General features: G+C 64.3%; 2 protein-coding genes across 6 annotated transcripts; both read left to right on the forward strand.

Moving 5' to 3' along the window:
• The first annotated feature begins 1,285 nt into the window (after window positions 1–1,285).
• MIB2 (MIB E3 ubiquitin protein ligase 2) lies at window positions 1,286–14,864 on the forward strand. 3 transcript variants are annotated; one of them, XM_079149237.1, is made up of 21 exons: window positions 1,286–1,511; window positions 1,859–1,982; window positions 3,105–3,259; window positions 8,540–8,809; window positions 8,886–9,057; window positions 9,800–9,906; window positions 9,998–10,192; window positions 10,307–10,449; window positions 10,548–10,643; window positions 11,657–11,761; window positions 11,831–11,993; window positions 12,066–12,199; window positions 12,286–12,434; window positions 12,527–12,683; window positions 12,790–12,950; window positions 13,033–13,159; window positions 13,250–13,480; window positions 13,893–14,071; window positions 14,142–14,329; window positions 14,407–14,472; window positions 14,583–14,864. In XM_079149237.1, exons 4-21 carry the CDS (start codon window positions 8,563–8,565, stop codon window positions 14,819–14,821), a joined length of 2,859 nt encoding a protein of 952 aa, XP_079005363.1. In that variant the 5' UTR covers window positions 1,286–1,511; window positions 1,859–1,982; window positions 3,105–3,259; window positions 8,540–8,562; the 3' UTR covers window positions 14,822–14,864. The 3 variants fall into 3 exon arrangements, with proteins under 3 accessions (XP_079005363.1, XP_079005362.1, XP_079005364.1); XM_079149236.1 differs by having other exon boundaries at window positions 1,287–1,511; window positions 10,536–10,643; XM_079149238.1 differs by lacking the exon at window positions 10,548–10,643 and having other exon boundaries at window positions 1,287–1,511.
• An 811-nt stretch (window positions 14,865–15,675) lies between these two features.
• Window positions 15,676–19,415, forward strand: MMP23B (matrix metallopeptidase 23B). 3 transcript variants are annotated; one of them, XM_079149760.1, is made up of 8 exons: window positions 15,676–16,412; window positions 16,767–16,906; window positions 16,987–17,126; window positions 17,193–17,360; window positions 18,437–18,601; window positions 18,678–18,788; window positions 18,899–19,025; window positions 19,171–19,413. In XM_079149760.1, exons 1-8 carry the CDS (start codon window positions 16,200–16,202, stop codon window positions 19,343–19,345), a joined length of 1,239 nt encoding a protein of 412 aa, XP_079005886.1. In that variant the 5' UTR covers window positions 15,676–16,199; the 3' UTR covers window positions 19,346–19,413. The 3 variants fall into 3 exon arrangements, with proteins under 3 accessions (XP_079005886.1, XP_079005885.1, XP_079005887.1); XM_079149759.1 differs by having other exon boundaries at window positions 16,987–17,360; XM_079149761.1 differs by lacking the exon at window positions 18,437–18,601 and having other exon boundaries at window positions 16,987–17,360; window positions 19,171–19,415.
• Window positions 19,416–19,878: the final 463 nt, after the last annotated feature.

Here is a 19,878-nt window from a genome sequence, read left to right on the forward strand (position 1 = left end):
GCAAGATAACAGTAAAGGAAGCCAAAAGACGGCACAGATTGCAAAGAACAGGGACCCAAGACAGGAGAGAGGCATTCACAGGAGCTCAGAGAAAAGCTCCTGCCTACAGCAGGCTGGAAAGCAGATAGCCTAGGTTGGAACAGGTGGGTAGAGGGCTCTGTGAGATCTCTAGGGATAAACACAACTGTTGTGCTTGAGTCCTTAGAAAATGTCACTGACAGGCACGTGGCAAAGATGTTGGAGCTCTTGAAAAAAGAAATTACCACGTGTTAGTAAAAAGCTCGGTATATAAAGGGGCTGGGGATATAGCTCAGTTGGTAGAGTGCTTGCTTTGCATGCACAAGGCCCTGGGTTCAATCCCTAGCGCCACAAAACAAAACAAAACAAAAAAAAAACCTCGGTTTATGAAAATAATTGGTAACAATGAACTCAAGAGGAAAACCAAAAGACTGCAGGAACGGAAGCATGAGCCATGGTTTCATGAAGTGGCAGTAAAAGCAGGGGCGTGGTGATCCTGAAAACGTAAGCTGAGAGAAGGGCGGTTAGGGAGGTACCACGAACAATGAGGGGGGAGCCAAGCTCACTGATCTCAAGGGAAGTTTAAGGTCCGTCCAAGGCCAACAGGTAAACGCACGGTAGTCTGCTACTGAGAGGCACGGGGGGCTCTACCGGAGCAAGGCCACCAGCGGGCAGAGGCGTGCGCAGCGGGCGCGGAGCGTGGGTCGCGCAGCCCCAGCCCCGCAGACAAAACGAACCGTGCGCACTGGCGCGACTTTGACCCTAACGCAAATTAAGTCCCAAACCGTCGGCTGAGAGGCCTTTCGGGCGCCCTGCCGCAGGCCGGTTCTGAGCGAGACGTCGCTCCCCGAGCTTCCGCCTCCTGGGCGTCAGAATGCGCGTCCCGACCTCCCGCTCCCCCTGGCTCCTCGTCCTCTCCCCGAAACGTGCCCCGCTGCCAGAGGGCGAGCACATCTCCAGTTCTCCCCACGCACACGCAGGACACCTGCCGCCGCAGCACCCCTGACCAGCAGTCCGCCCGCCGCCCGGCTCGCGCTTGCGTCGGGAGCGTCACGCGCGGGGCTTCTTGGGAGCCGCCCGCCCCGCCCCGCCCCCCGGCCTTAGGGCGCGTGCGTGGAGCGCGAAGCTTCTTGGGAGCCATCAGTTCCGCCCCGTGGAGGGGCGTCGCATAGGCCACGCGCGGGGCCTCCTGGGAGCCGCCCGCCCCGCCCCCTGGCGGGCGCCGCGTGCGTCACGCGTGGGGCCTCCCGGAGCCGCCCCGCCCCCTGGTCTGAAGCCGGGAACTACAGCTCCCGGCGGGCCTTGCGGCGGCCCGAGACCCGAGCCGGGGTCGCGGCCGGCGGCCGGTGGGCTGCGAGGCAGGGCGCTGCGCAGTAGCCGAAGGGCGGGCGCCGCTGCACGCGCTGGGGCCGCCGGCAGACGACTGGCGGTCAGCCTCGGCGTTACCCCACTCCTCCGCGCCCCGGGGCCGAGCGGGCGCGCGGAAACTCCGGGCAAGTGGGGGCCCGGGGCGGGGGCCCGGGCGGCCTCACGGAGCCGGGACGGCGGCAGGGAGCGGGCCTGGTTGGCAGGGCGGGTGCCCCGGCCCTGCGGACAGCGTGGGCGGCGGGCCTCGGGTCCCTACCTCTGGGCGGCCGCTCGTGCCGATGCGCCTCCGCAGCCTCGGCGGGCGCGCAGCGCGGGGCCCCGACGTCCGCAGGCTCTGGAGGACCCTGGCGCCCGGCTGCCGCAGCGGGTCCCGGCCGCCGGACTCCGGTGACCCTTCCGGATGGGCGGCAGCGCCCGGGCCCCGGCCCGGGTCGCAGGTAGTAACTGCTTGTCTCGGCACCCCCGGCCGCAGGGTTGGATCGCTCGGGGCTTGCGCTGGAGCTGAGCACGGCAGAGGCCAGTCCCAGGTCTCCAGGCATCAGGGTTACAGCCCGAGTCTCAAGGCGGGCGGCGGGGGACAGTGGGCGGCCAGACAGGTGAGCTCTTGGCTGGCTGTGGCCTGATAGTTGGGGTTCGGTGCCTTTGCCCCTGGGTGAGGCCTGATGTCATGTCAGAGGGGTTGTGTTTGTGTCTGAATGTGTGTGGGTGAGTGAGAAGTCATTTTGCCTTTCCCCTCTGGGTGGAGAACCAACTGAGGAAAGCAGAAGTACCAGGTAGGCTCCTGATGGGCGCCAGCCGACCTGGGGACCGACCAGGCCAAGTGCAAGAGCCCTGGCCCTTCTGGGAAGGTTCCTGGCTCCCATTTTACTCTGACCTGTTGCTCCAGTGCAACAAGTATCTGTCACTCTCCTGCTCAAGGTCAGCCTGGGCAGTCGGTAGGATGACATCTCAGGCTGCAGTATGCCTGAGGGTCTCCAGCTAAGTGGCCAAGAGTAGTAGTGGTGACATCCCACACTGTATGTCTTTTCCCCCAGAAGGTGTCTTTTTTTTTTTTTTTTTTTTCTTTCCTTTTTGGTACTGGGGATTGAGCCCAAGGGCACTTAACCACCTAGCCACATTTTCAGCCCTTTTTATTTTGAGACAAGGTCTCACTAAGTTGCTGAGGCTGACCTCGAAGTTGTCATCTTCCTGCCTCAGTCACCCGAATTGCTGGGATTACAGGTGTGCTTCGTGGTGCTCCAGTAGGTATTAATGTATGGCAGGTCAGTTTCCTGGCCTCTGTCTCAGGACTTCCCCATTCCCCAGGGGCCTGGACTCCACTGATACCCAGGAGCCTGTGATGCACCAGTGTTTGCCAGAGATGGTGCCACAGTGTCAGTTCAGCAGTGTTGGAGGCGCAGCTGGAGGCACAGCAGGGTTAGCGGGAAGGGCAGTAGACAGGCAGCCTACGTCCTGAGCGGTCTCGGTTTCATGTGGTATTCTTGTGAATAAAGGCAGTCTGCCAGCATCTTTACTACACATGATTTCATATCTATGGCTGTGTAAAACTTTCCAATAAAATATTCACAGACAGTGGACAGCATTCTCCTGAGTTGTCCAGTACTTTTGTTCTATGAGGGATGGCTGTTGCTTGTGGAAGGGAGCTCTGATGGGCAACGGCAGCCCTGATGCTCACATGCTAAGCGTGTAAGACCGCCTCTGGCACCATGTTTCCCCAGAGTGGCTTGCTGCCTGCTGCTTGGTTTGCTGTGTTCTGTGTCACCGATGGCTGCTAGTTTCCCTCAGGAAATCTTGGTGGCTGAGCAAATTTGTGACCCAGGAAGTGTCAGCTAAGTGCCTGGGATGCTGACTAAAGGCTGCTGTTTGCTCTGAGGTGAGTTCTGATTTTGCTGAAGCACATTTGCCAACCAAGGCTGCATGCTCTGACTGCCCCACAGTCATGGTGGACAGCTGAAGGACAGCTTTCTGGGTGTTTGGGAGCCAGCCAGAGTGTGGCTCTCAGCCCGGATGGCTGGTGAAGGGACGAAGTTGACAACTCGGTGGACACCTTTCCCACTGAGGTGGCAGCATGCACTGCCCATGGCAGTGTCTGGCACCCTGAGGCATGACTGCTGGCTGTGTGTTCACAAGTGGACAGCTGGGAATGGTTGGCAGCTGTTTCTATGGGTCCAACAGTAGGCCACCTGTACACCTGGGCTGTGCTGACATACACTGGGTTGAGGATCCTGCAGGGCTGTGGGCTGTTTCTGGGACGCTTTGGCAGGTCTGTGTAGGGATCTGCTCTTTCTGTGGCAGCCTGGGCCCAGAGTGAGCAAGTGGAGGGTAGCTGTGGGAGCCAGCTTATAGGTGCTCAGGGATTCCTGGTACTTCCAGGAAGGTGGGAGTAGGTGGCTCAGAGGACGCCTGCTCTCCAGAAAGGGCCAGTGTGCTGCAGTCAGGAGGCTGTGACAGGGTATTTCCTGGAGGAGGCAGAAGTAATGGAGTGCCCTCTGGGTACCCCTGTCCCAGAGAGTCTGGGCCTGGCAGTCCTTCACCAGGACAGGGCCCCCATTCCTGCCCCACATCCAGGAGTTCCCCTCCTGCAGGCGCCCTGGGCAGGGACTCACGTGAGGCCTGCAGTGTGGCCTACCTGGTGCAGAGTGCTGTCCAGGTGTCTAGGCCCCTTCCTGGACTTGCTAAGTTAGACACAGCAGATCCACTCTGCTATTCTCAGGCAGTGCCCAGTGCTCTTAGGGGCCAGTTTCACCCCAACCCAGCCCTGAGTGGTGGTTATCCATTGCCCGAGGAGGACAGCAATAGCAGGGAAGCCCAGAGGATGAATCCGTTGTCAACAAGCTCCATAAGGAGGTAGCCAGGTCACCTGCAAGGCCCCATGGCCCCTAGCTCTCTATAGCCAGTGGGGATGGGCAGGCTCCTCGCTGGTAGTCAGGATCCCCATGCTGCCCTAAGACGAAAGACTTCCAGATGGAGGGGAGGAAGAGCCAAGACCCCCTGGGGGTCCCTTCCCTCTGGCTCATTACTGCTTCCCCACTCACTGCCACATGCACTTCTGGTGAGACCTTTTGAGATGAAGTAGTGCTTACCTTTTACATCACTGTGACTAAATACCTGAGAAGAACAACTTAGAGGAGGAAAAGTTTATTTGGGGCTCATGGTTTCAGAGGTCTCAGTCCATAAGCTTCCCACTCCAGCTCTGTGTTCAAGGTCATGGGGAAGGGCCCAGTGGAGGAAAGCTGCTCAGCCCATGGCCCAGTCAAGAAAAGAGAGACACCCCAGGGAAGAGTCACCTCCGAATGGTCCCACATTAACAGGAGTTTGGGGGCACTTTGTATCAAGACCATAACAAGTAGTCGAGGCACAGGAGCTCAGTGGTGATGGGAACATGACCAGAATGACATGCTGAGCCCAGGGACAACAGTGACAAAGGCCAGGCAGGAGGAGGGGTGAGGGAAGTCATCAGGTCTCCCTGAGAAGGTCCTAGAATGCCAAGTCTCAGGGGTTTCTGAGTCCCAGAAGCTCTGTCCCCTGCCTGTCCCTGTGGTGTCAGAAGACCAGCTCAGGCAGAGGCCCTTGCCAAGACGGGTGATGCTATGCAGGATGGAGGGTGCTGCCGAGGCGGAGCCTCAGTGCTTCTCGGTGCTTCTCAGGGCTCTCTCACCTTGGCACCCAGGGGATAAGCAAGTGCACAGAGCCCCAGCTCCTCCCTTCTTGTCCAGGAAGCCCTGGGCGTCCCTAGGCCCTGATTCTCCAGCTGAGCCCTCCCCATGCCCTGCCTAGCTGTGGTCCGTCTCTGTGGGCTCGTCTGAGTGGTAGTCCTCCAGAATGTGGCAGTCTGCTGTCCAGCCAGTGCTGGAGTGGGGGCTTCCTGGGCCCACCCTTGGCTTCACAGGAGGCAGAGTGCTTCCAGAACTGATTGGCCCAGCAGACTAAGCGTCAGGCAGGGCAGGAACAGGGACCCTGGAGCAGAGCCCGGTGGAGAGGTGGTTCATTCCTCCTCTGGTCACTCCCAGGCCTGGGCTGCCTCCGAGTTCAACCAGTAGCCTGGCTGTTCTAAGAATGCCAGGTGTGGTGGCAGGCAGGTGTCGTCACAGGCTGGACTTCTGTCGCCTGCCACCCCTCATCGGGCAGTGTCAGCTGAAGTGTGATCCTGAGTTCCTGCAGACCTTGCCAGGCACTCTCCACCTTGGTCTCTGCCTCCGCCCATTTTCCTGAGTGGTTGGGCACAGTGGTCAGCCTTATTTGCACTCATGCTTGGGGCACCACCCCTATGTCTTGTAAAAGGCCCAGCAACAAGTGGCCAGGAGGCCATAGCTGGCAGGCGGGCATGGCTACTGGCCTGGGCCCGGCCAGGCAGTCTCAGGCTGAGAAGCTGGGCTCACAGAGGCAGGGCAAGCTGCTTGGCTGCAGAATGACCATGGCACCGGCTCCTGGCACTGGGTCTTTCCCAGGGTAGGTGCAGCTGTACTGCCTGGGTGAGGGGCTGATGCCTGGCGGTGGTAAGCACGCAGTGTGGGTTAGGCCCTGCCTGTCGGCTGGGCCACTGGGACATCGGGACATTGGGCCTGCTGGTTGTCTCAAGAGTGGAAGCTTCCTGGGTGCCTGAGTTTCACTCAGTCTCATGCATTCAGTGGTCGTTGAGGCCAACAGAGGCCAGCCAGCCAGGGATATGGCCATGAGTGGGCATGCGGGCGGCCCTGGGATGCCCTGCCTTTGTAGGTGTGCTTCCTGGGCAAGTGAGTTGAGTGGGATTGTGTAGGGCTTCCTGATGGTCCTAAAGGCAGTGAGGGGCTGCTCTGGCTGCATGCCTGGCAGTGGATGATGGGGTGGCGCTGCCGCACAGGCTGCAGAGCAGCTAGAGAAGCAGAGCTGGCTGCCACATGTGACTCGCCTGTGGCCGCCCCCTGGACCCTTCCCCTGGTCTGCGCTGCCACACGTGACTCACCTGTGGCCGCCCCCTGGACCCTTCCCCTGGTCTGCGCTGCCACACGTGACTCGCCTGTGGCCGCCCCCTGGACCCTTCCCCTGGTCTGCGCTGCCACACGTGACTCGCCTGTGGCCGCCCCCTGGACCCTTCCCCTGGTCTGCGCTGCCACACGTGACTCGCCTGTGGCCGCCCCCTGGACCCTTCCCCTGGTCTGCGCTGCCACACGTGACTCGCCTGTGGCCGCCCCCTGGACCCTTCCCCTGGTCTGCGCTCACAGGCACACAAGAGCTTTGGGCATCCTTGTCATGAGTTCTTGCTGGGGCTGTTCTGGGCTTCAGCCGTCACTGGGAGGCAGAGGAAGTCACTGGTGCTGGCCCTCCCCTGGCCTTGGGCCGCAGTGCCACATCTTGGCAGGGTCTCCAGAGCCCAGAGAGTGGAAGCCTCAGACCATTGAGATGTTTTCTGAAGAAGCAGAGTCCTGCTGTTCAAGAAGAATCCTAATTGGCCCTGGACCAGAAGAGAGTGAGCTTTAGTCCACCTGTTTCTGTGGCAGTCCTGGTGGTCCTGGGCTGGGAGAAACGCTGAATGCTCAGTTGACCAAGAGGTTCATGTCCCTGAGGACCTGAGGCAGGTGTAGACTGAGAGCCAGACATAGGCTTTGGATTGGTGCCTCCAACCCCAAGCCAGAGCTGGAGTGGGGGCTTCCTGGGCCCACCCTTGGCTTCACAGGAGGCAGAGTGCTTCCAGAACTGACTGGCCCAGCAGACTAAGCGTCAGGCTGGGGCAGGAACAGGGACCCTGGAGCGGAGCCCGGTGGAGAGGCGCTTCATTCCTGGAGAGTCCGGTGGAGAGGTGGTTCATTCCTCCCCTGGTCACTCCCAGGCCTGGGCTGCCTCCGAGTTCTGTGGCTGAGCAAGGCCCTCGGGCCCTAACTGGACCTGGAGGGGCTTTGCTGACTGGCCACATCCCCTCCAGGCTTCGGTGCACCAGCCCCTGTTGGAAGCTGAGCGTGAGTCCTGGAGCCAGGCTGCTGGTGCCCCCCACTCCAGGCAGTGTCCTAGGGGCTCCTTCCTAAGCTGTGGGCCTGACATTCAAATGAGAGAGTGCATATGACTCCTTCGTGGTCCCTGTGCCCGTTCACGTCCTGTCTTTCAGATCCATTTGTATTAATAAGACTTTGTTCAAGATTAGCCAACACAGAATGCTCAGGCCATAGGTGACCCAAAATGAATGCGTGGGACCAGCGAGGCTGGCTCCTAAGGCTGTGACTTTGCTTGTCCCTTTTGCAAACTTGCTGTGGATGGAGTGCCTGTAGTGGCCTCCCACGTTTGACTGTTGTCCTCCAAGCTGTTTGTGAACTTTGTGTGCATGGTGAGGTGGGTTTGTGCTCCCTTGGGGACCAAAACCTCACTGTATTCCCCCCAAGGATAGGGGCAGGTGCTCCTGTTAGTGTGCCACCTCTGAGGCCAGGCCGCACTTGTCCACATGTGCCCTCTCTGCTGTCCCCAAGGCACGGGGCCAAGGGCTACACTCTGCCCAGGAGTGTCCTGGTGACAGGCTGTGGGCTGGTATCTGGATGTGTCCACTTCTGTGTGCTGCCCATTATCTTTGCTCGTCCAGCGTCCACACGGAGCTGTGGGAGTTCTTTGCACATTCTGGGCACAACTTCTGGGGGCCCGAGTTCTACACATCTCACCTCCGGCCCTGCTGCCTGTTCAGTTGCTGGGTGGTTGAACAGCAGCCCTCAACTTGGCCATACAAAGAAATTGTCTGTTTTCTCCCAAAAGCTGAGTTGTTTTACCTTACAAATCAACTAGTTTCAAAATGCACGGCTGGGGTGTGGCTCAGGGTGCAGGCTGGCCTAGCAGGAGCGGGACCCTGGGTTCCAGCCTCAGCATCACAGAAACAAATAGCAACCAGCCAAAATCCTAAGTAAACTGACCATGTGAAACCAGTCCATTAGCACATGCCTGCCCATCTGATTGCTGGTCCCTCTTCCAGGTCAGGTGTCCCATCCAACTTGCCTGCTGGCCTCCCCTGGTACTGACCTATGTACCTGTGCTCCCACCTCCCTGGCCTCAGGGCATTTGTACCTGCTTCCTGCCCCTCCGCCTTGTTCTTCTGTGTTGGTTCTTTCTGCTCCTGGCCCACCCATTCTCCCAGGTGGTCCTGTGGGTAAGCTGGCCCTGTGGCCTTCTGACACGGCCTGAGGGTGCTCTCTGCTTACAGGTTCTTGAGCAGCCCCTCCCACCATGGACCCTGACCCCCAGGCGGGTGTGCAGGTGGGCATGCGAGTGGTGCGTGGAGTGGACTGGAAGTGGGGCCAGCAGGATGGCGGCGAGGGCGGCGTGGGCACAGTGGTGGAGCTCGGCCGCCACGGCAGCCCCTCGACCCCAGACCGCACAGTTGTCGTGCAGTGGGACCAGGGCACGCGCACCAACTACCGCGCCGGCTACCAGGGTGCCCACGACCTGCTGCTCTACGACAACGCGCAGATTGGTGTGTGGTGGTACAGGTGGCGGGAGGGCCATGCGCCCTGGGGGCCACCGCCCAGCTGACCCTGCCCTGCCCCCAGGCGTCCGCCACCCCAACATCATCTGCGACTGCTGCAAGAAGCACGGGCTGCGGGGCATGCGCTGGAAGTGCCGCGTCTGCTTCGACTACGACCTCTGCACGCAGTGCTACATGCACAACAAGCACGACCTCACGCACGCCTTTGAGCGCTACGAGACTGCCCACTCGCGCCCGTGAGTCCCCGCCTGCCCGGGGAGGCAGTCCTCCTGAGCCACGTCCACAAGTCTGGGGATGTGCCGGGGGGGGGGGGGGGGGGGGGGGGGGGGGGACTGCGGACGGCGTCTCTGTGCTGCCACACCCCAGAGCCAGGCGTGGCGCCCAGTGGCCTGCATGTGGCCATACCAGCAGCAGTGGCATCGAGGCAGCCGGCATCCCCCTGGAGGGGCCAGGCCTGGCAGGGCAGCCCACTCTGGAACCAGCCCTTGGGCACAGCTGGGATGGTGCCAGCTGGTGTAGACCACTGTGCTGTGTCAGAGGGTCGAGGCTGGGTGGGGTCTCTGCTGGGCTAGACCAGGCACCCGGAGGCCCCACCCCTTGTTCCCTGCTGCCACCTATCTCCTTGACCCACCCTGTGTGTGTTCCGGTCCCGGTGGCTGTGTGCTGCTGGCCAGGCCTACATTCTTAGTTCTGCCCTTTGCTGGCCAGGCCAGGCCCCACCCACTGGGCACAGCAGGCTTAGCATGGCTACCCAGGGGGCTGCACTCTGAGGGTGGCCAGGTCCCCTCCCAGCCTGGAATCAGGGATAGTCCCCACAGAACCTCCGAGTGTGGAAGGCCGTTCCTGGGCAGGAGCTGGGACACCATCTGGCAGACCCGCCGGGTTAAGCAGGAGCCTGGGGGTGGAGGGCTAGGCTGCAGGGCGCGGGCCTGACCATGACGCCGCTCTCCTGCATGGCTCGGACTCACTCTCTTGCAGTGTCACCCTGAGTCCCCGCCAGGGTCTCCCTAGGATCCCACTAAGGGGCATCTTCCAGGGTGCAAAGGTGGTGCGAGGCCCCGACTGGGAGTGGGGCTCACAGGATGGTGAGTGGCGGCGGGAGGGGGAGCGGGAGGTGAGGCTGCGGCTCAGCCGTGGGTGAGTCTTAGCCTTTGGGTGGGGACACTGTCTCCCCAGGAGGAGAAGGGAAGCAAGGTCGCGTGGTGGACATCCGTGGCTGGGACGTGGAGACGGGCCGGAGCGTGGCCAGCGTGACGTGGGCAGATGGAACTACCAATGTGTACCGTGTGGGCCACAAGGGCAAGGTGGACCTCAAGTGTGTAGGCGAGGCAGCTGGTGGCTTCTACTACAAGGAGCACCTCCCCAGGCTGGGTATGGGACTGGCCCCACCAACACTGGCTGCCCTCCTGCCCTGGTTGGGCAGGGGCTAGCCTGTGATGTCCTGGGTGGGGGTGCTGCCTGAGGCCTGGCCTGCCACCCTCCCAGGCAAGCCAGCAGAGCTGCAGCGCAGGGTGAGTGCCGACGGCCAGCCCTTCCAGCGTGGGGACAAGGTCAAGTGTCTGTTGGACATAGACGTCCTGAGGGACATGGAGGAAGGCCATGGCGGCTGGAACCCCAGGATGGCAGAGGTGAGCTGCCTCCCCACTGAGCCCGGTGTGCCTTCCCCTCCCAAGCCCTCTGGACCCCCAGCCATAGTCTCCGTGACCCGCCACAGTTTATCGGACAGACGGGCACCGTGCACCGTATCACCGACCGTGGGGACGTGCGTGTGCAGTTCAACCACGAGACCCGCTGGACCTTCCACCCCGGGGCTCTCACCAAGGTGCCTAGGGGCTAGGCTGAGCCTCACCCATTCACTTCTGTAACCCCTCCATGTACCTACGCAGCCCTGGGAGAGGTCAGGCAGGAGTATGGCGCTGGTGCCCCCTTGGGTCCCCAGACCTGAAGGAAGGGGAGAGCCTGGTGGGTGAAGGTGGGGCCAAGGAAAAGGAGATCCAGGCATGAAGAGGGCTAGAGGAGAGCGAGGCACCCTGAGGCTGGAGTGGGCAGGCCAGGGCCTGTCCTGAGGACAGAAGGAAGGTGGACACGATAGTAGGCTGGAAGTGGGGCCCTGGGCTTGCTTTCTAAGATGCTACCAGTGAGTGCAGCATGGGGGCAGATGGGAGTGGCCTGTAAGGCGGACTGGGAGATGGATGTCGATGGGACTAGCAGCGTGGGCAAGATGGACACAGTGAGAGCTGCCTACAAAGCAGGACTTGGGGGATGGAGGACAGAGGGGCAGGTGTTGGGGCAGGAACGAGTCAGCGCTCAGCCCTGAACCTGGAGTCCAAAACACGCGGATGGGGAGTCTTCGAGGAGGGGCTCGCGGAGCTGCGCGGAGCAGTGCGCTTGCTGGTGCTCTGCGCAGGGGCGGGGAGGGGGAGGAGCGCCGCCCTCGGGCCCCGCCCCCGACGTCCAAGGCCACGCCCCTAGGCCTGGCTCCGCCCCGGGCTTCTCGCCATGCTGCCGGCGGCGGTCGGGTCAATGTACACGCAAGTCAGGACCAGGCCGCGTGGGCCTTCACACCTTCCCAGAGCTGGCTTTTGTCTGGTCTGGATGCCGCTGCCCAGCTGCCTCTCCAGCTGTCGCCCCCATGGCTCTGGGGTCGGGCCACCTGGGGCTGCTTTGGTCACCTATGGTCCTTGTCCAAACAGACCATCGGGTTGTGCTTGGGGCAGGAACTGGGGTCAGGTTCATGCCTGCCTGTCCTGTGGAGCTCTTTGGGGGTACCCTCCGCGACCCTGGGCGCCCTCATGTGGCCGGGGGGAGCCCCTTACCTGCTTTTCTGTCATCCAGCACAACTCCTTCTGGGTGGGCGACGTGGTCCGTGTCATCGATGACCTCGACGCTGTGAAGCGACTGCAGGCTGGGCACGGCGAGTGGACAGACGACATGGCCCCCGTGAGTCCCCTTGCTCCTGTTGTGACTTCGCCTGCTATGACTTGCTGTGACCCCACCTCTCTCCCTCAGGCCCTGGGCAGAGTCGGGAAAGTGGTAAAGGTGTTTGGAGATGGGAACCTGCGTGTGGCAGTCGGTGGGCAGCGGTGGACCTTCAGTCCTTCCTGCCTGGTGGCCTACCGGCCAGAGGAGGACACGAATCTGGACGTGGCTGAGCGTGCCCGGGAGAACAAAAGTGCGCCCCAACCCTGGCAGCCGGGGGAGGCAGGGTGACCCTTGACCAGCACTTACCCCCGTCCTCCCCCAGGTTCACTGAGTGTGGCCCTGGACAAGCTGCGGGCTCAAAAGAGTGATCCTGAGCACCCAGGGAGGCTGGTGGTGGAGGCAGCGCTGGGCAATGTGACCCGGGCTCTGGACCTGCTGCGGAGGCACCCAGAACAGGCAGGCCCCCCTGCCCTCCTCCCAGTGGCCAACGTAAGGGCCAGAAGGTGATGGGTCCTGGACTCACTTGCTGGCTCTCCGGACAGGTGGACACCAAGAACCAGGGTAGGACTGCCCTGCAGGTGGCTGCGTACCTGGGCCAGGTGGAGCTAGTGCGACTGCTGTTGCAAGCACGGGCAGGCGTGGACCTGCCGGACGATGAGGGCCACACTGCACTGCACTACGCAGCCCTGGGGTGAGGCTGGGCAGGCTCTGGGGTCCAGAGGGGCTGTGTCTGTGGGTCCAGCCAGCAGGCACAGTGCCCCCCACCACTTACTCTCCCATCAGGAACCAACCTGAGGCTGCCCGGATGCTCCTGAGCGCAGGCTGCGGGGCAGATGCCCTCGACGGCACGCGGAGCACAGCGCTGCACTTGGCTGTGCAGAGGGGCTTCCTGGAGGTGGTGGTGAGCCTGTGTGAGCGCGGCTGTGATGTCAACCTTCCTGTGAGTGCTGGTCCCCAGCTGCCCTTGACCCTAACCAGCCCTGGATTCAGGAGGCAGCTTGACTCTGGGGACGGTCACCTCTTAGTGACCACTGGCCCCCCCGCAGGATGGCCACGCCAACACGCCCCTGCACTCCGCCATCTCTGCGGGGGCCGGCGCCAACAGCATTGTCGAGGTCCTCACCGAGGTTCCCAGCATCGACATGGCTGCTGCCGACAGCCAGGGCTTCACACTCCTGCACCACGCATCCCTGAAGGGCCACGCACTGTGAGTGTGGGGCGGGCACCCGCCACCCGCCACCCTGGGCTCGGCCCCAGGCCAGGGATGACCGATCTCCTTGCTCTCACAGAGCTGTCAGGAGGATTCTGGCACGGGCCCGGCAGCTGGTGGACGCCAAGAAGGAGGATGGCTTTACTGCATTGCACCTGGCTGCCCTCAACAACCACCGAGAGGTGGCTCAGATCCTCATCCAGGAAGTGCGTGCAGGGTCCCTAGGCCCACCCGGGGACTGGGAGCCAGGGGCCCAAGGGGGTCCCTGGGCTGAGTGTGCCCAACCCCTTCCCCAGGGCTGTGATGTGAATGTGCGCAACCGGAAGCTCCAGTCCCCGCTTCATCTGGCCGTGCAGCAAGCCCACGTGGGGCTGGTGCCTCTGCTGGTGGACGCTGGTTGCAGCGTTGACACCGAGGATGAGGAGGGGGACACAGCTCTGCATGTGGCATTGCAGCGCCATCAGCTGCTACCCCTGGTGGCTGACAGGGCTGGGGGGGACCCAGGGCCCTTGCAGCTGCTGTCCAGGGTGAGGAAGTAAGGAGTGGGCCCTGGAGAGGTGGGTCTGGAACAGCCCCACCTTCCACCTTCGGCGATGGCCCAGGGGGTCAGGCTCTTGGGAAGGGGGCAGCGTGGGGGGGCTGTGATTCTGAGGAGCCGTCCTCTGCGACCCCTGTGGGGACCCTGCACCTGACTGTCCTGGGCAGGGATGGTGTGGGAGCCTGGGGTGGTGCCTCAGCTCATTCCTTAGGGCGCCTGGCAAGGGTGCCTCTCTTGCCTGCCCTCTCCCCTCTTCTGGATCGAGCAGCCTCACACAGGAAGGGGGTACTTTTGGCTTTTCTCCCAGGGTAGGGGTGCCCCTTGCATAGGCTGCTGGGGCTGCCCGGTGCCTCAGGCCTGCACTGGCGCCCATCCTCAACAGCTTCTGTCCTGCTGCCCAGCTGCAGGCCTCGGGCCTTCCCGGCAGCTCGGAACTGACGGTGGGTGCTGCCGTGGCATGTTTTCTGGCACTGGAGGGTGCTGATGTGACGTACTCCAACCATCGTGGCCGGAGCCCTCTGGACCTAGCCACAGAGAGCCGCGTGCTCAAAGCTCTGCAGGGCTGCGCCCAGCGCTTCCGGTAGGCCACACCACAAGGGGGAAGCCCTCCATAGCTAGGGCCCTTTCAAGCCCCCCTCCTCCAACTGCAGGGAGCGACAGGCCAGCGGCGGTGGAGGCGTGGCCGCGGGCCCAAGGCACGTGCTCAGCACTCCCAACACCGTGACGAACCTGCACGTGGCCGCCGCGGCGGGGCCCGAGGCTGCTGAGTGCCTGGTGTGCTCCGAGCTGGCGCTGCTGGTTCTGTTCTCTCCGTGCCAGCATCGCACTGTGTGCGAGGGTGAGTGGGGGCCGCCAGGGGCCCGGGCGTCTCGGGCCGCCCCGCCCCGCCCCGCTCAACCACGCTGCTCTCCGCAGAGTGCGCGCGCCGGATGAAGAAGTGCATCAGGTGCCAGGTGGTCATCAACAAGAAGCTGCGTCCAGGTAGGCGGGTGGGGCTCGGCTGCCTGCTTCCCGCGACCCCCTGCCACACGCACACACCCACCCCCGATGTACCCGCCTGCGGCTGACTCCTGCCCACCCGGGACCCGCAGACGGCTCCGAGGTGGCAAGTGCCACCCCGGCGCCTGGTCCGCCGCGGCAGCTGGTGGAGGAGCTTCAGAGCCGCTACCGGCAGATGGAGGAGCGCATCACCTGCCCGATCTGCATCGACAGCCACATCCGCCTGGTGTTCCAGTGCGGCCACGGCGCGTGCGCGCCCTGCGGCGCCGCGCTCAGCGCCTGCCCCATCTGCCGCCAGCCCATCCGCGACCGCATCCAGATCTTCGTGTGAACGCGCAGCCCTCACCCCTGTATTTTATAAAAAGATTCTCGGACTTGCCGCCTGCTGCCTGCTGGGGCGCTGGACGGGGCCCGGGGGCAAGCGCCTGGGTGGTCCCTCGCCGCCCGCCTCGCCCCTGCCGCTGCTCCTGGGTCGACTTCGCCCCTGGGCAGAAACACCACCCGGCGCGGGCACCACATGACCGCGGCCCGCGCTGTCCTCCGACCAAACAGGGTGGCCCTTCCTCCCCTGGTAGGCTCGGCCCGTGTCCCCCCGCGGGAGCTTTCCGTGCCCGGTCTTCTGGGCGGGTGCCGAGTCTCCGGGTTTGACCACACGGGCCGGGTTCTCGGGTTCTCGTGGACATTCCTCGCCCACCAGGGGCTCCGGAGTTGAGCAGGGCAGGGCGCATGCGGAGGGAGGTCGGTTTGTTGGAGCATATAGGCGGCCACGAAGAGGGGAGCCGGCCTCAGCGCTTTCCAAGAACCGCCCGCGCGGCTCAGCCCGGCCGCCTGCCAGCTGTTTGGCGCTGTCCCCGCTGGCCGGACCGCCGCTGTCACCCTGGGCCCGAAGCCGGTGTGGAGGATGGGGAGGGACAGAACGTTGGCCTTATCTGGCCGGGAGCCGCCAGCCCCTTGCCCCAGCGCCACCTAGGGTCTGGGCTTCCCGCCAGCACTGCCGCAGGCCGCCCCGTCGAGCCATCCGGGTGGGCACCACCCCCACCCCCAGCCGGGCGTTCCAGACCTCCACGCCCGGCGCCTGGCTTCGCTTCCCCTTTTCCCGGCTCCCAGAACCCCCTCCCCTCGGCCTGGTCGGGATTCCCGGCCCTGACCCTCCCTGCCTCCAGCGCTGCCGCAGGGGCTCCCTCCCGGCCGGCCGCCCCTCCCCGGCTTTCCGCGGGACCCTTGAAGCTCGCTGCCCCTGTCCCCTCTGCAGGCCCTTCCCATCTGCCTCTTCAGCCGCCCCATACTCACTGCCACGTCCCCTCGCTCTGTGTCCCCTCCCCTCTTGCGGGGACGCGTTCTGAGCTGGCTACAGGGTCAGGATGGGTTTCGCTCCGGGTCTCATTGGGGTTCTTGGGTTGGGGTGGAATTACATTTGGGAAAAAATCCACGGAGTCATTAAGTCCCGCCGTCATTAAGCCCCCAACTGACACCACTTTAAGCGCGAGTCTCGGGGCCTATCCCACTCCAAGCGACCCCACCCAGCAGGTCGTGCCTGGGCCACCGTCACCGGTCACAGGTCCTGGGTCCCGGAAGCCCCGGGGGTCGGCCGCCTGCTGCTCCCCGACAGGCCAGCTGGTTCCCCTCATGGGCGCCGCGCCCCCCCCTCCCCCGGGGCTGTAACCCGAGCCGCCCGCCGTCGCCTCCCCTCCCCGCTCCTCCGCGGCTCCATGGCCCAGGTCCCCGCGCCGCACTGCCCCAGCGGCCCTGAGCCGGACAGCGAGTCCACCATGGGCCGCGGGGCCTGCGTCCCCGCGAAGGTGTCAGGGGCTGCGCAGGGCGGCCGGCTCGGGGCCGTGCTGGGCGGGCTGTGCCTGCTCCCGGCGCTCCTGCTGCTGGCCCGGCTAGGGGCCCCTGCGGCGCCGGCCTGGAGCGCAGCGCAGGTGAGCTGGGTGGAAGGCAGGTGCGAGGGTCCGGCCCGCGTCGGGGGTCAGCCTGTGGGCGCAGCGGTGCTTCCGTAGGGGTGGGGGGTCTGCGGATGCCGAGCCTGCGCCCGCGCGTCCGGGGCCCGCGGGACGGGGGTGGGGGCGGCATTCGCCGGCGGCTCCGCCCACTCCCGCCGCTCCCGTAACCTTTTTCGGTCGCTCGGGGTAGAAAACTAAAAAGGAGGCGGGAGCGCAAAGCCCTCCCTCGCCCGTTGCTCTTCCACCCGCTTCCAACGGTCCCTTTTCCGCACCAATTCTGGGGTCTGGGGACCGTCCTTACGCCTTCCCCGTGCCCATTTTCTTCCGGTGAAGAGAGAGGTGAATGCGCTGGACGCCTCAGGGGTCCCTACAGCCCAGGCCCTCAGTCCATTGTCCCCACTGGTGCCCCGAAAACGCCGATACACATTGACCCCGGCCAGGCTGCGCTGGGACCACTTCAACCTCACCTACAGGTGCGACCTGGCCCTAGGGTGTGGGGCTTGGGCTACTGGCCACAGCCTAGCCGCATTCCTGACCTTGACCCTCACCCCAGGATCCTCTCCTTCCCCCGGAACCTGCTGAGCCCCCGTGAGACGCGCCGGGGCCTGGCTGCTGCCTTCCGAATGTGGAGCGAGGTTTCCCCCTTCAGCTTCCGTGAGGTGGCCCCCGAGCAGCCCAGCGACCTCCGGATAGGTGGGCGCTGCGCCCCCGCCCCCGCCCGGCCGGGTGGGCTCTATCTCAGCCCTGCGCTCCCCACAGGCTTCTACCCCGCCAACCACACCGACTGCCTGGTCTCTGCCCTGCACCACTGCTTCGACGGCCCCACCGGCGAGCTGGCGCACGCCTTCTTTCCGCCTCACGGCGGCATTCACTTCGACGACAGCGAGCACTGGGTCCTGGGCCCCACGCGCTACAGCTGGAAGAAAGGTGCTCCGCCCCGGGCCCACTCTGCACGGGGGGCTAAAGGTGCTCCGCCCCTGGGCTCACTCTCCGCACCCGGGGGGCTAAAGGTGCTCCGCCCCCCGGGCCCACTCTGCACGGGGGGCTAAAGGTGCTCCGCCCCGGGCCCACTCTGCACGGGGGGCTAAAGGTGCTCCGCCCCTGGGCTCACTCTCCGCACCCGGGGGGCTAAAGGTGCTCCGCCCCCCGGGCCCACTCTGCACGGGGGGCTAAAGGTGCTCCGCCCCGGGCCCACTCTGCACGGGGGGCTAAAGGTGCTCCGCCCCGGGCCCACTCTGCACGGGGGGCTAAAGGTGCTCCGCCCCGGGCCCACTCTGCACGGGGGGCTAAAGGTGCTCCGCCCCGGGCCCACTCTCCGCACCGGGGGCTAAAGGTGCTCCGCCCCGGGCCCACTCTCTGCACCGGGGGCTAAAGGTGCTCCGCCCCCGGGCCCACTCTCTGCACCGGGGGCTAAAGGTGCTCCGCCCCTGGGCTCACTCTCCGCACCCGGGGGGCTAAAGGTGCTCCGCCCCGGGCCCACTCTCCGCACCCGGGGGGCTAAAGGTGCTCCGCCCCGGGCCCACTCTCTGCACGGGGGGCTAAAGGTGCTCCGCCCACCCCGGGCCCACTCTCCGCACCGGGGGCTAAAGGTGCTCTGCCCCCGGGCCCACTCTGCACAGGGGGCTAAAGGTGCTCGGCCCCCAGGGGCTCAGTCTGCACCAGGGGGACTGCCGAGAGGGCTGTGGGGCAGAGCCGGGTTTCCTGGGCTGTGGAGGGTCCTACCCTTTGGGGTTAAGCAGGCGAGGGAGGGAGGTTGTGGGGCCACAGGCCTGGTTCCAGCAGCCCTGAAACGGCTTCCGCCATGCTGCTGGAGGGGAGCTGGAGCTGCATTCCTGGGGACCGAGCTCACCGCCCAGTCGGGAACATTCTTATCTTCCCTTGGCTGTGGCCAAGGGTGGCTCCACACCCGCACTTCAGCAGATGTGCTGGGCCTGGGGGACCAGGCCTGAGGGCCCTAGGGCCAGGCTGGGGGCTCCAGGGCGCTAACTCACAGGGGTCTGCAGGTGTGTGGCTCACAGACCTGGTGCACGTGGCAGCCCACGAGATCGGCCACGCACTGGGCCTGATGCACTCCCAGCACGGCCAGGCCCTCATGCACCTCAACGCCACGCTGCGGGGCTGGAAGGCACTGTCTCAGGATGAGCTGTGGGGGCTGCACCGGCTCTATGGTGGGTGCCCTGGGGCGGGCAGGGGAGTGGGTGGGCAGCTGGGGGCAGGCCCTGAGCTGGGCTGCCCTCCCCTCAGGCTGCCTGGATCGGCTGTTCGTGTGTGCGTCCTGGGCACGGAAGGGCTTTTGTGACACCCGCCGAAGGCTCATGAAGAGGCTGTGCCCCAGCAGCTGTGACTTCTGCTACGGTGACGCCTGGGGCAGGGACTGGGGCAGGGCCACTTACACCTGGGCCTTCCAGTGGTGGCCCCAGTCTTGAGGGGCACACTGACAGGCCACCTCCCCACACCATGTGCAGAGTTCCCCTTTCCCACGGTGGCCACCACCCCACCACCCCCCAGGACCAAAACCAGGCTGGTGCCAGAGGGCAGGAACGTGACCTTCCGATGTGGTCAGAAGATCCTCCACAAGAAAGGCAAAGTGTAGTAAGTGTGTCCCCGGGGGCTGGGGCTGCCCAGGGTCCTGGGAGCTGGAGGGCGTGTCCTGGGGGACGGAGGGCGTGTCCAGGGGCTGGGGCTGCCCAGGGCCCTCAGGGGCACAGGACAGGCATGCAGGACCCTCCTCCCGCAGCTGGTATAAGGACCAGGAGCCCCTTGAGTTCTCCTACCCTGGCTACCTGGCGCTGGGTGAGGCCCGCCTGAGCATCATCGCCAACGCCGTCAACGAGGGCACCTACACCTGCGTGGTGCGCAGGCACCAGCACGTGCTTACCACCTACTCCTGGCGTGTCCGGGTGAGGAGCTGAGCGTGGCTCCTGGGCTGCAGAGGCCTGATAGATAAAGCTCTGTGTCTCATGTGTCTGTGCCATTTCTTGGGTGGGTGGCCCGTCCACGGGATGTGGGACCCTGGGGGCACAGTCCCTTTGAGTGAGGACATGGCTGCAAAGTGAGAAGGGCCTTGCCAAGACAGCCTCTGGAACACAGTGGGACAAGTGAAGGCCCAAGTGCCCACAGTCCCCTGGGGTGGGCACTGAGGACCAGCCCAGCCTAAGCAGAAACCCCCGGCAGGTGGTGGGCACCTGCTGCTGCACCAGGCTAATCCTCAACCAGATCAGGAGTGGAGGCCAACATGACAGGAAGGGACCAGCCCACCTGGGGTCACCATTGCCGGGTCCTCATCCCCAAGCCCAGGTGGCCAGAAGCCCTCCCCTGGGTGCACCCAGGGGACACAGCATGGGGTCATTCCAGAGCCTCCCTCAAGCCTTGCTGCTGTGTTGTAACAGGAGGGCACACACATAAAGCCTGCTGCGGCCGAGGCTGCCACACATCTGGGGCTGGA

The sequence above is a fragment of the Sciurus vulgaris genome (genome assembly GCF_902686455.1).
Source record: "Sciurus vulgaris genome assembly, chromosome: 1".
Taxonomy (NCBI): domain Eukaryota; kingdom Metazoa; phylum Chordata; class Mammalia; order Rodentia; family Sciuridae; genus Sciurus; species Sciurus vulgaris.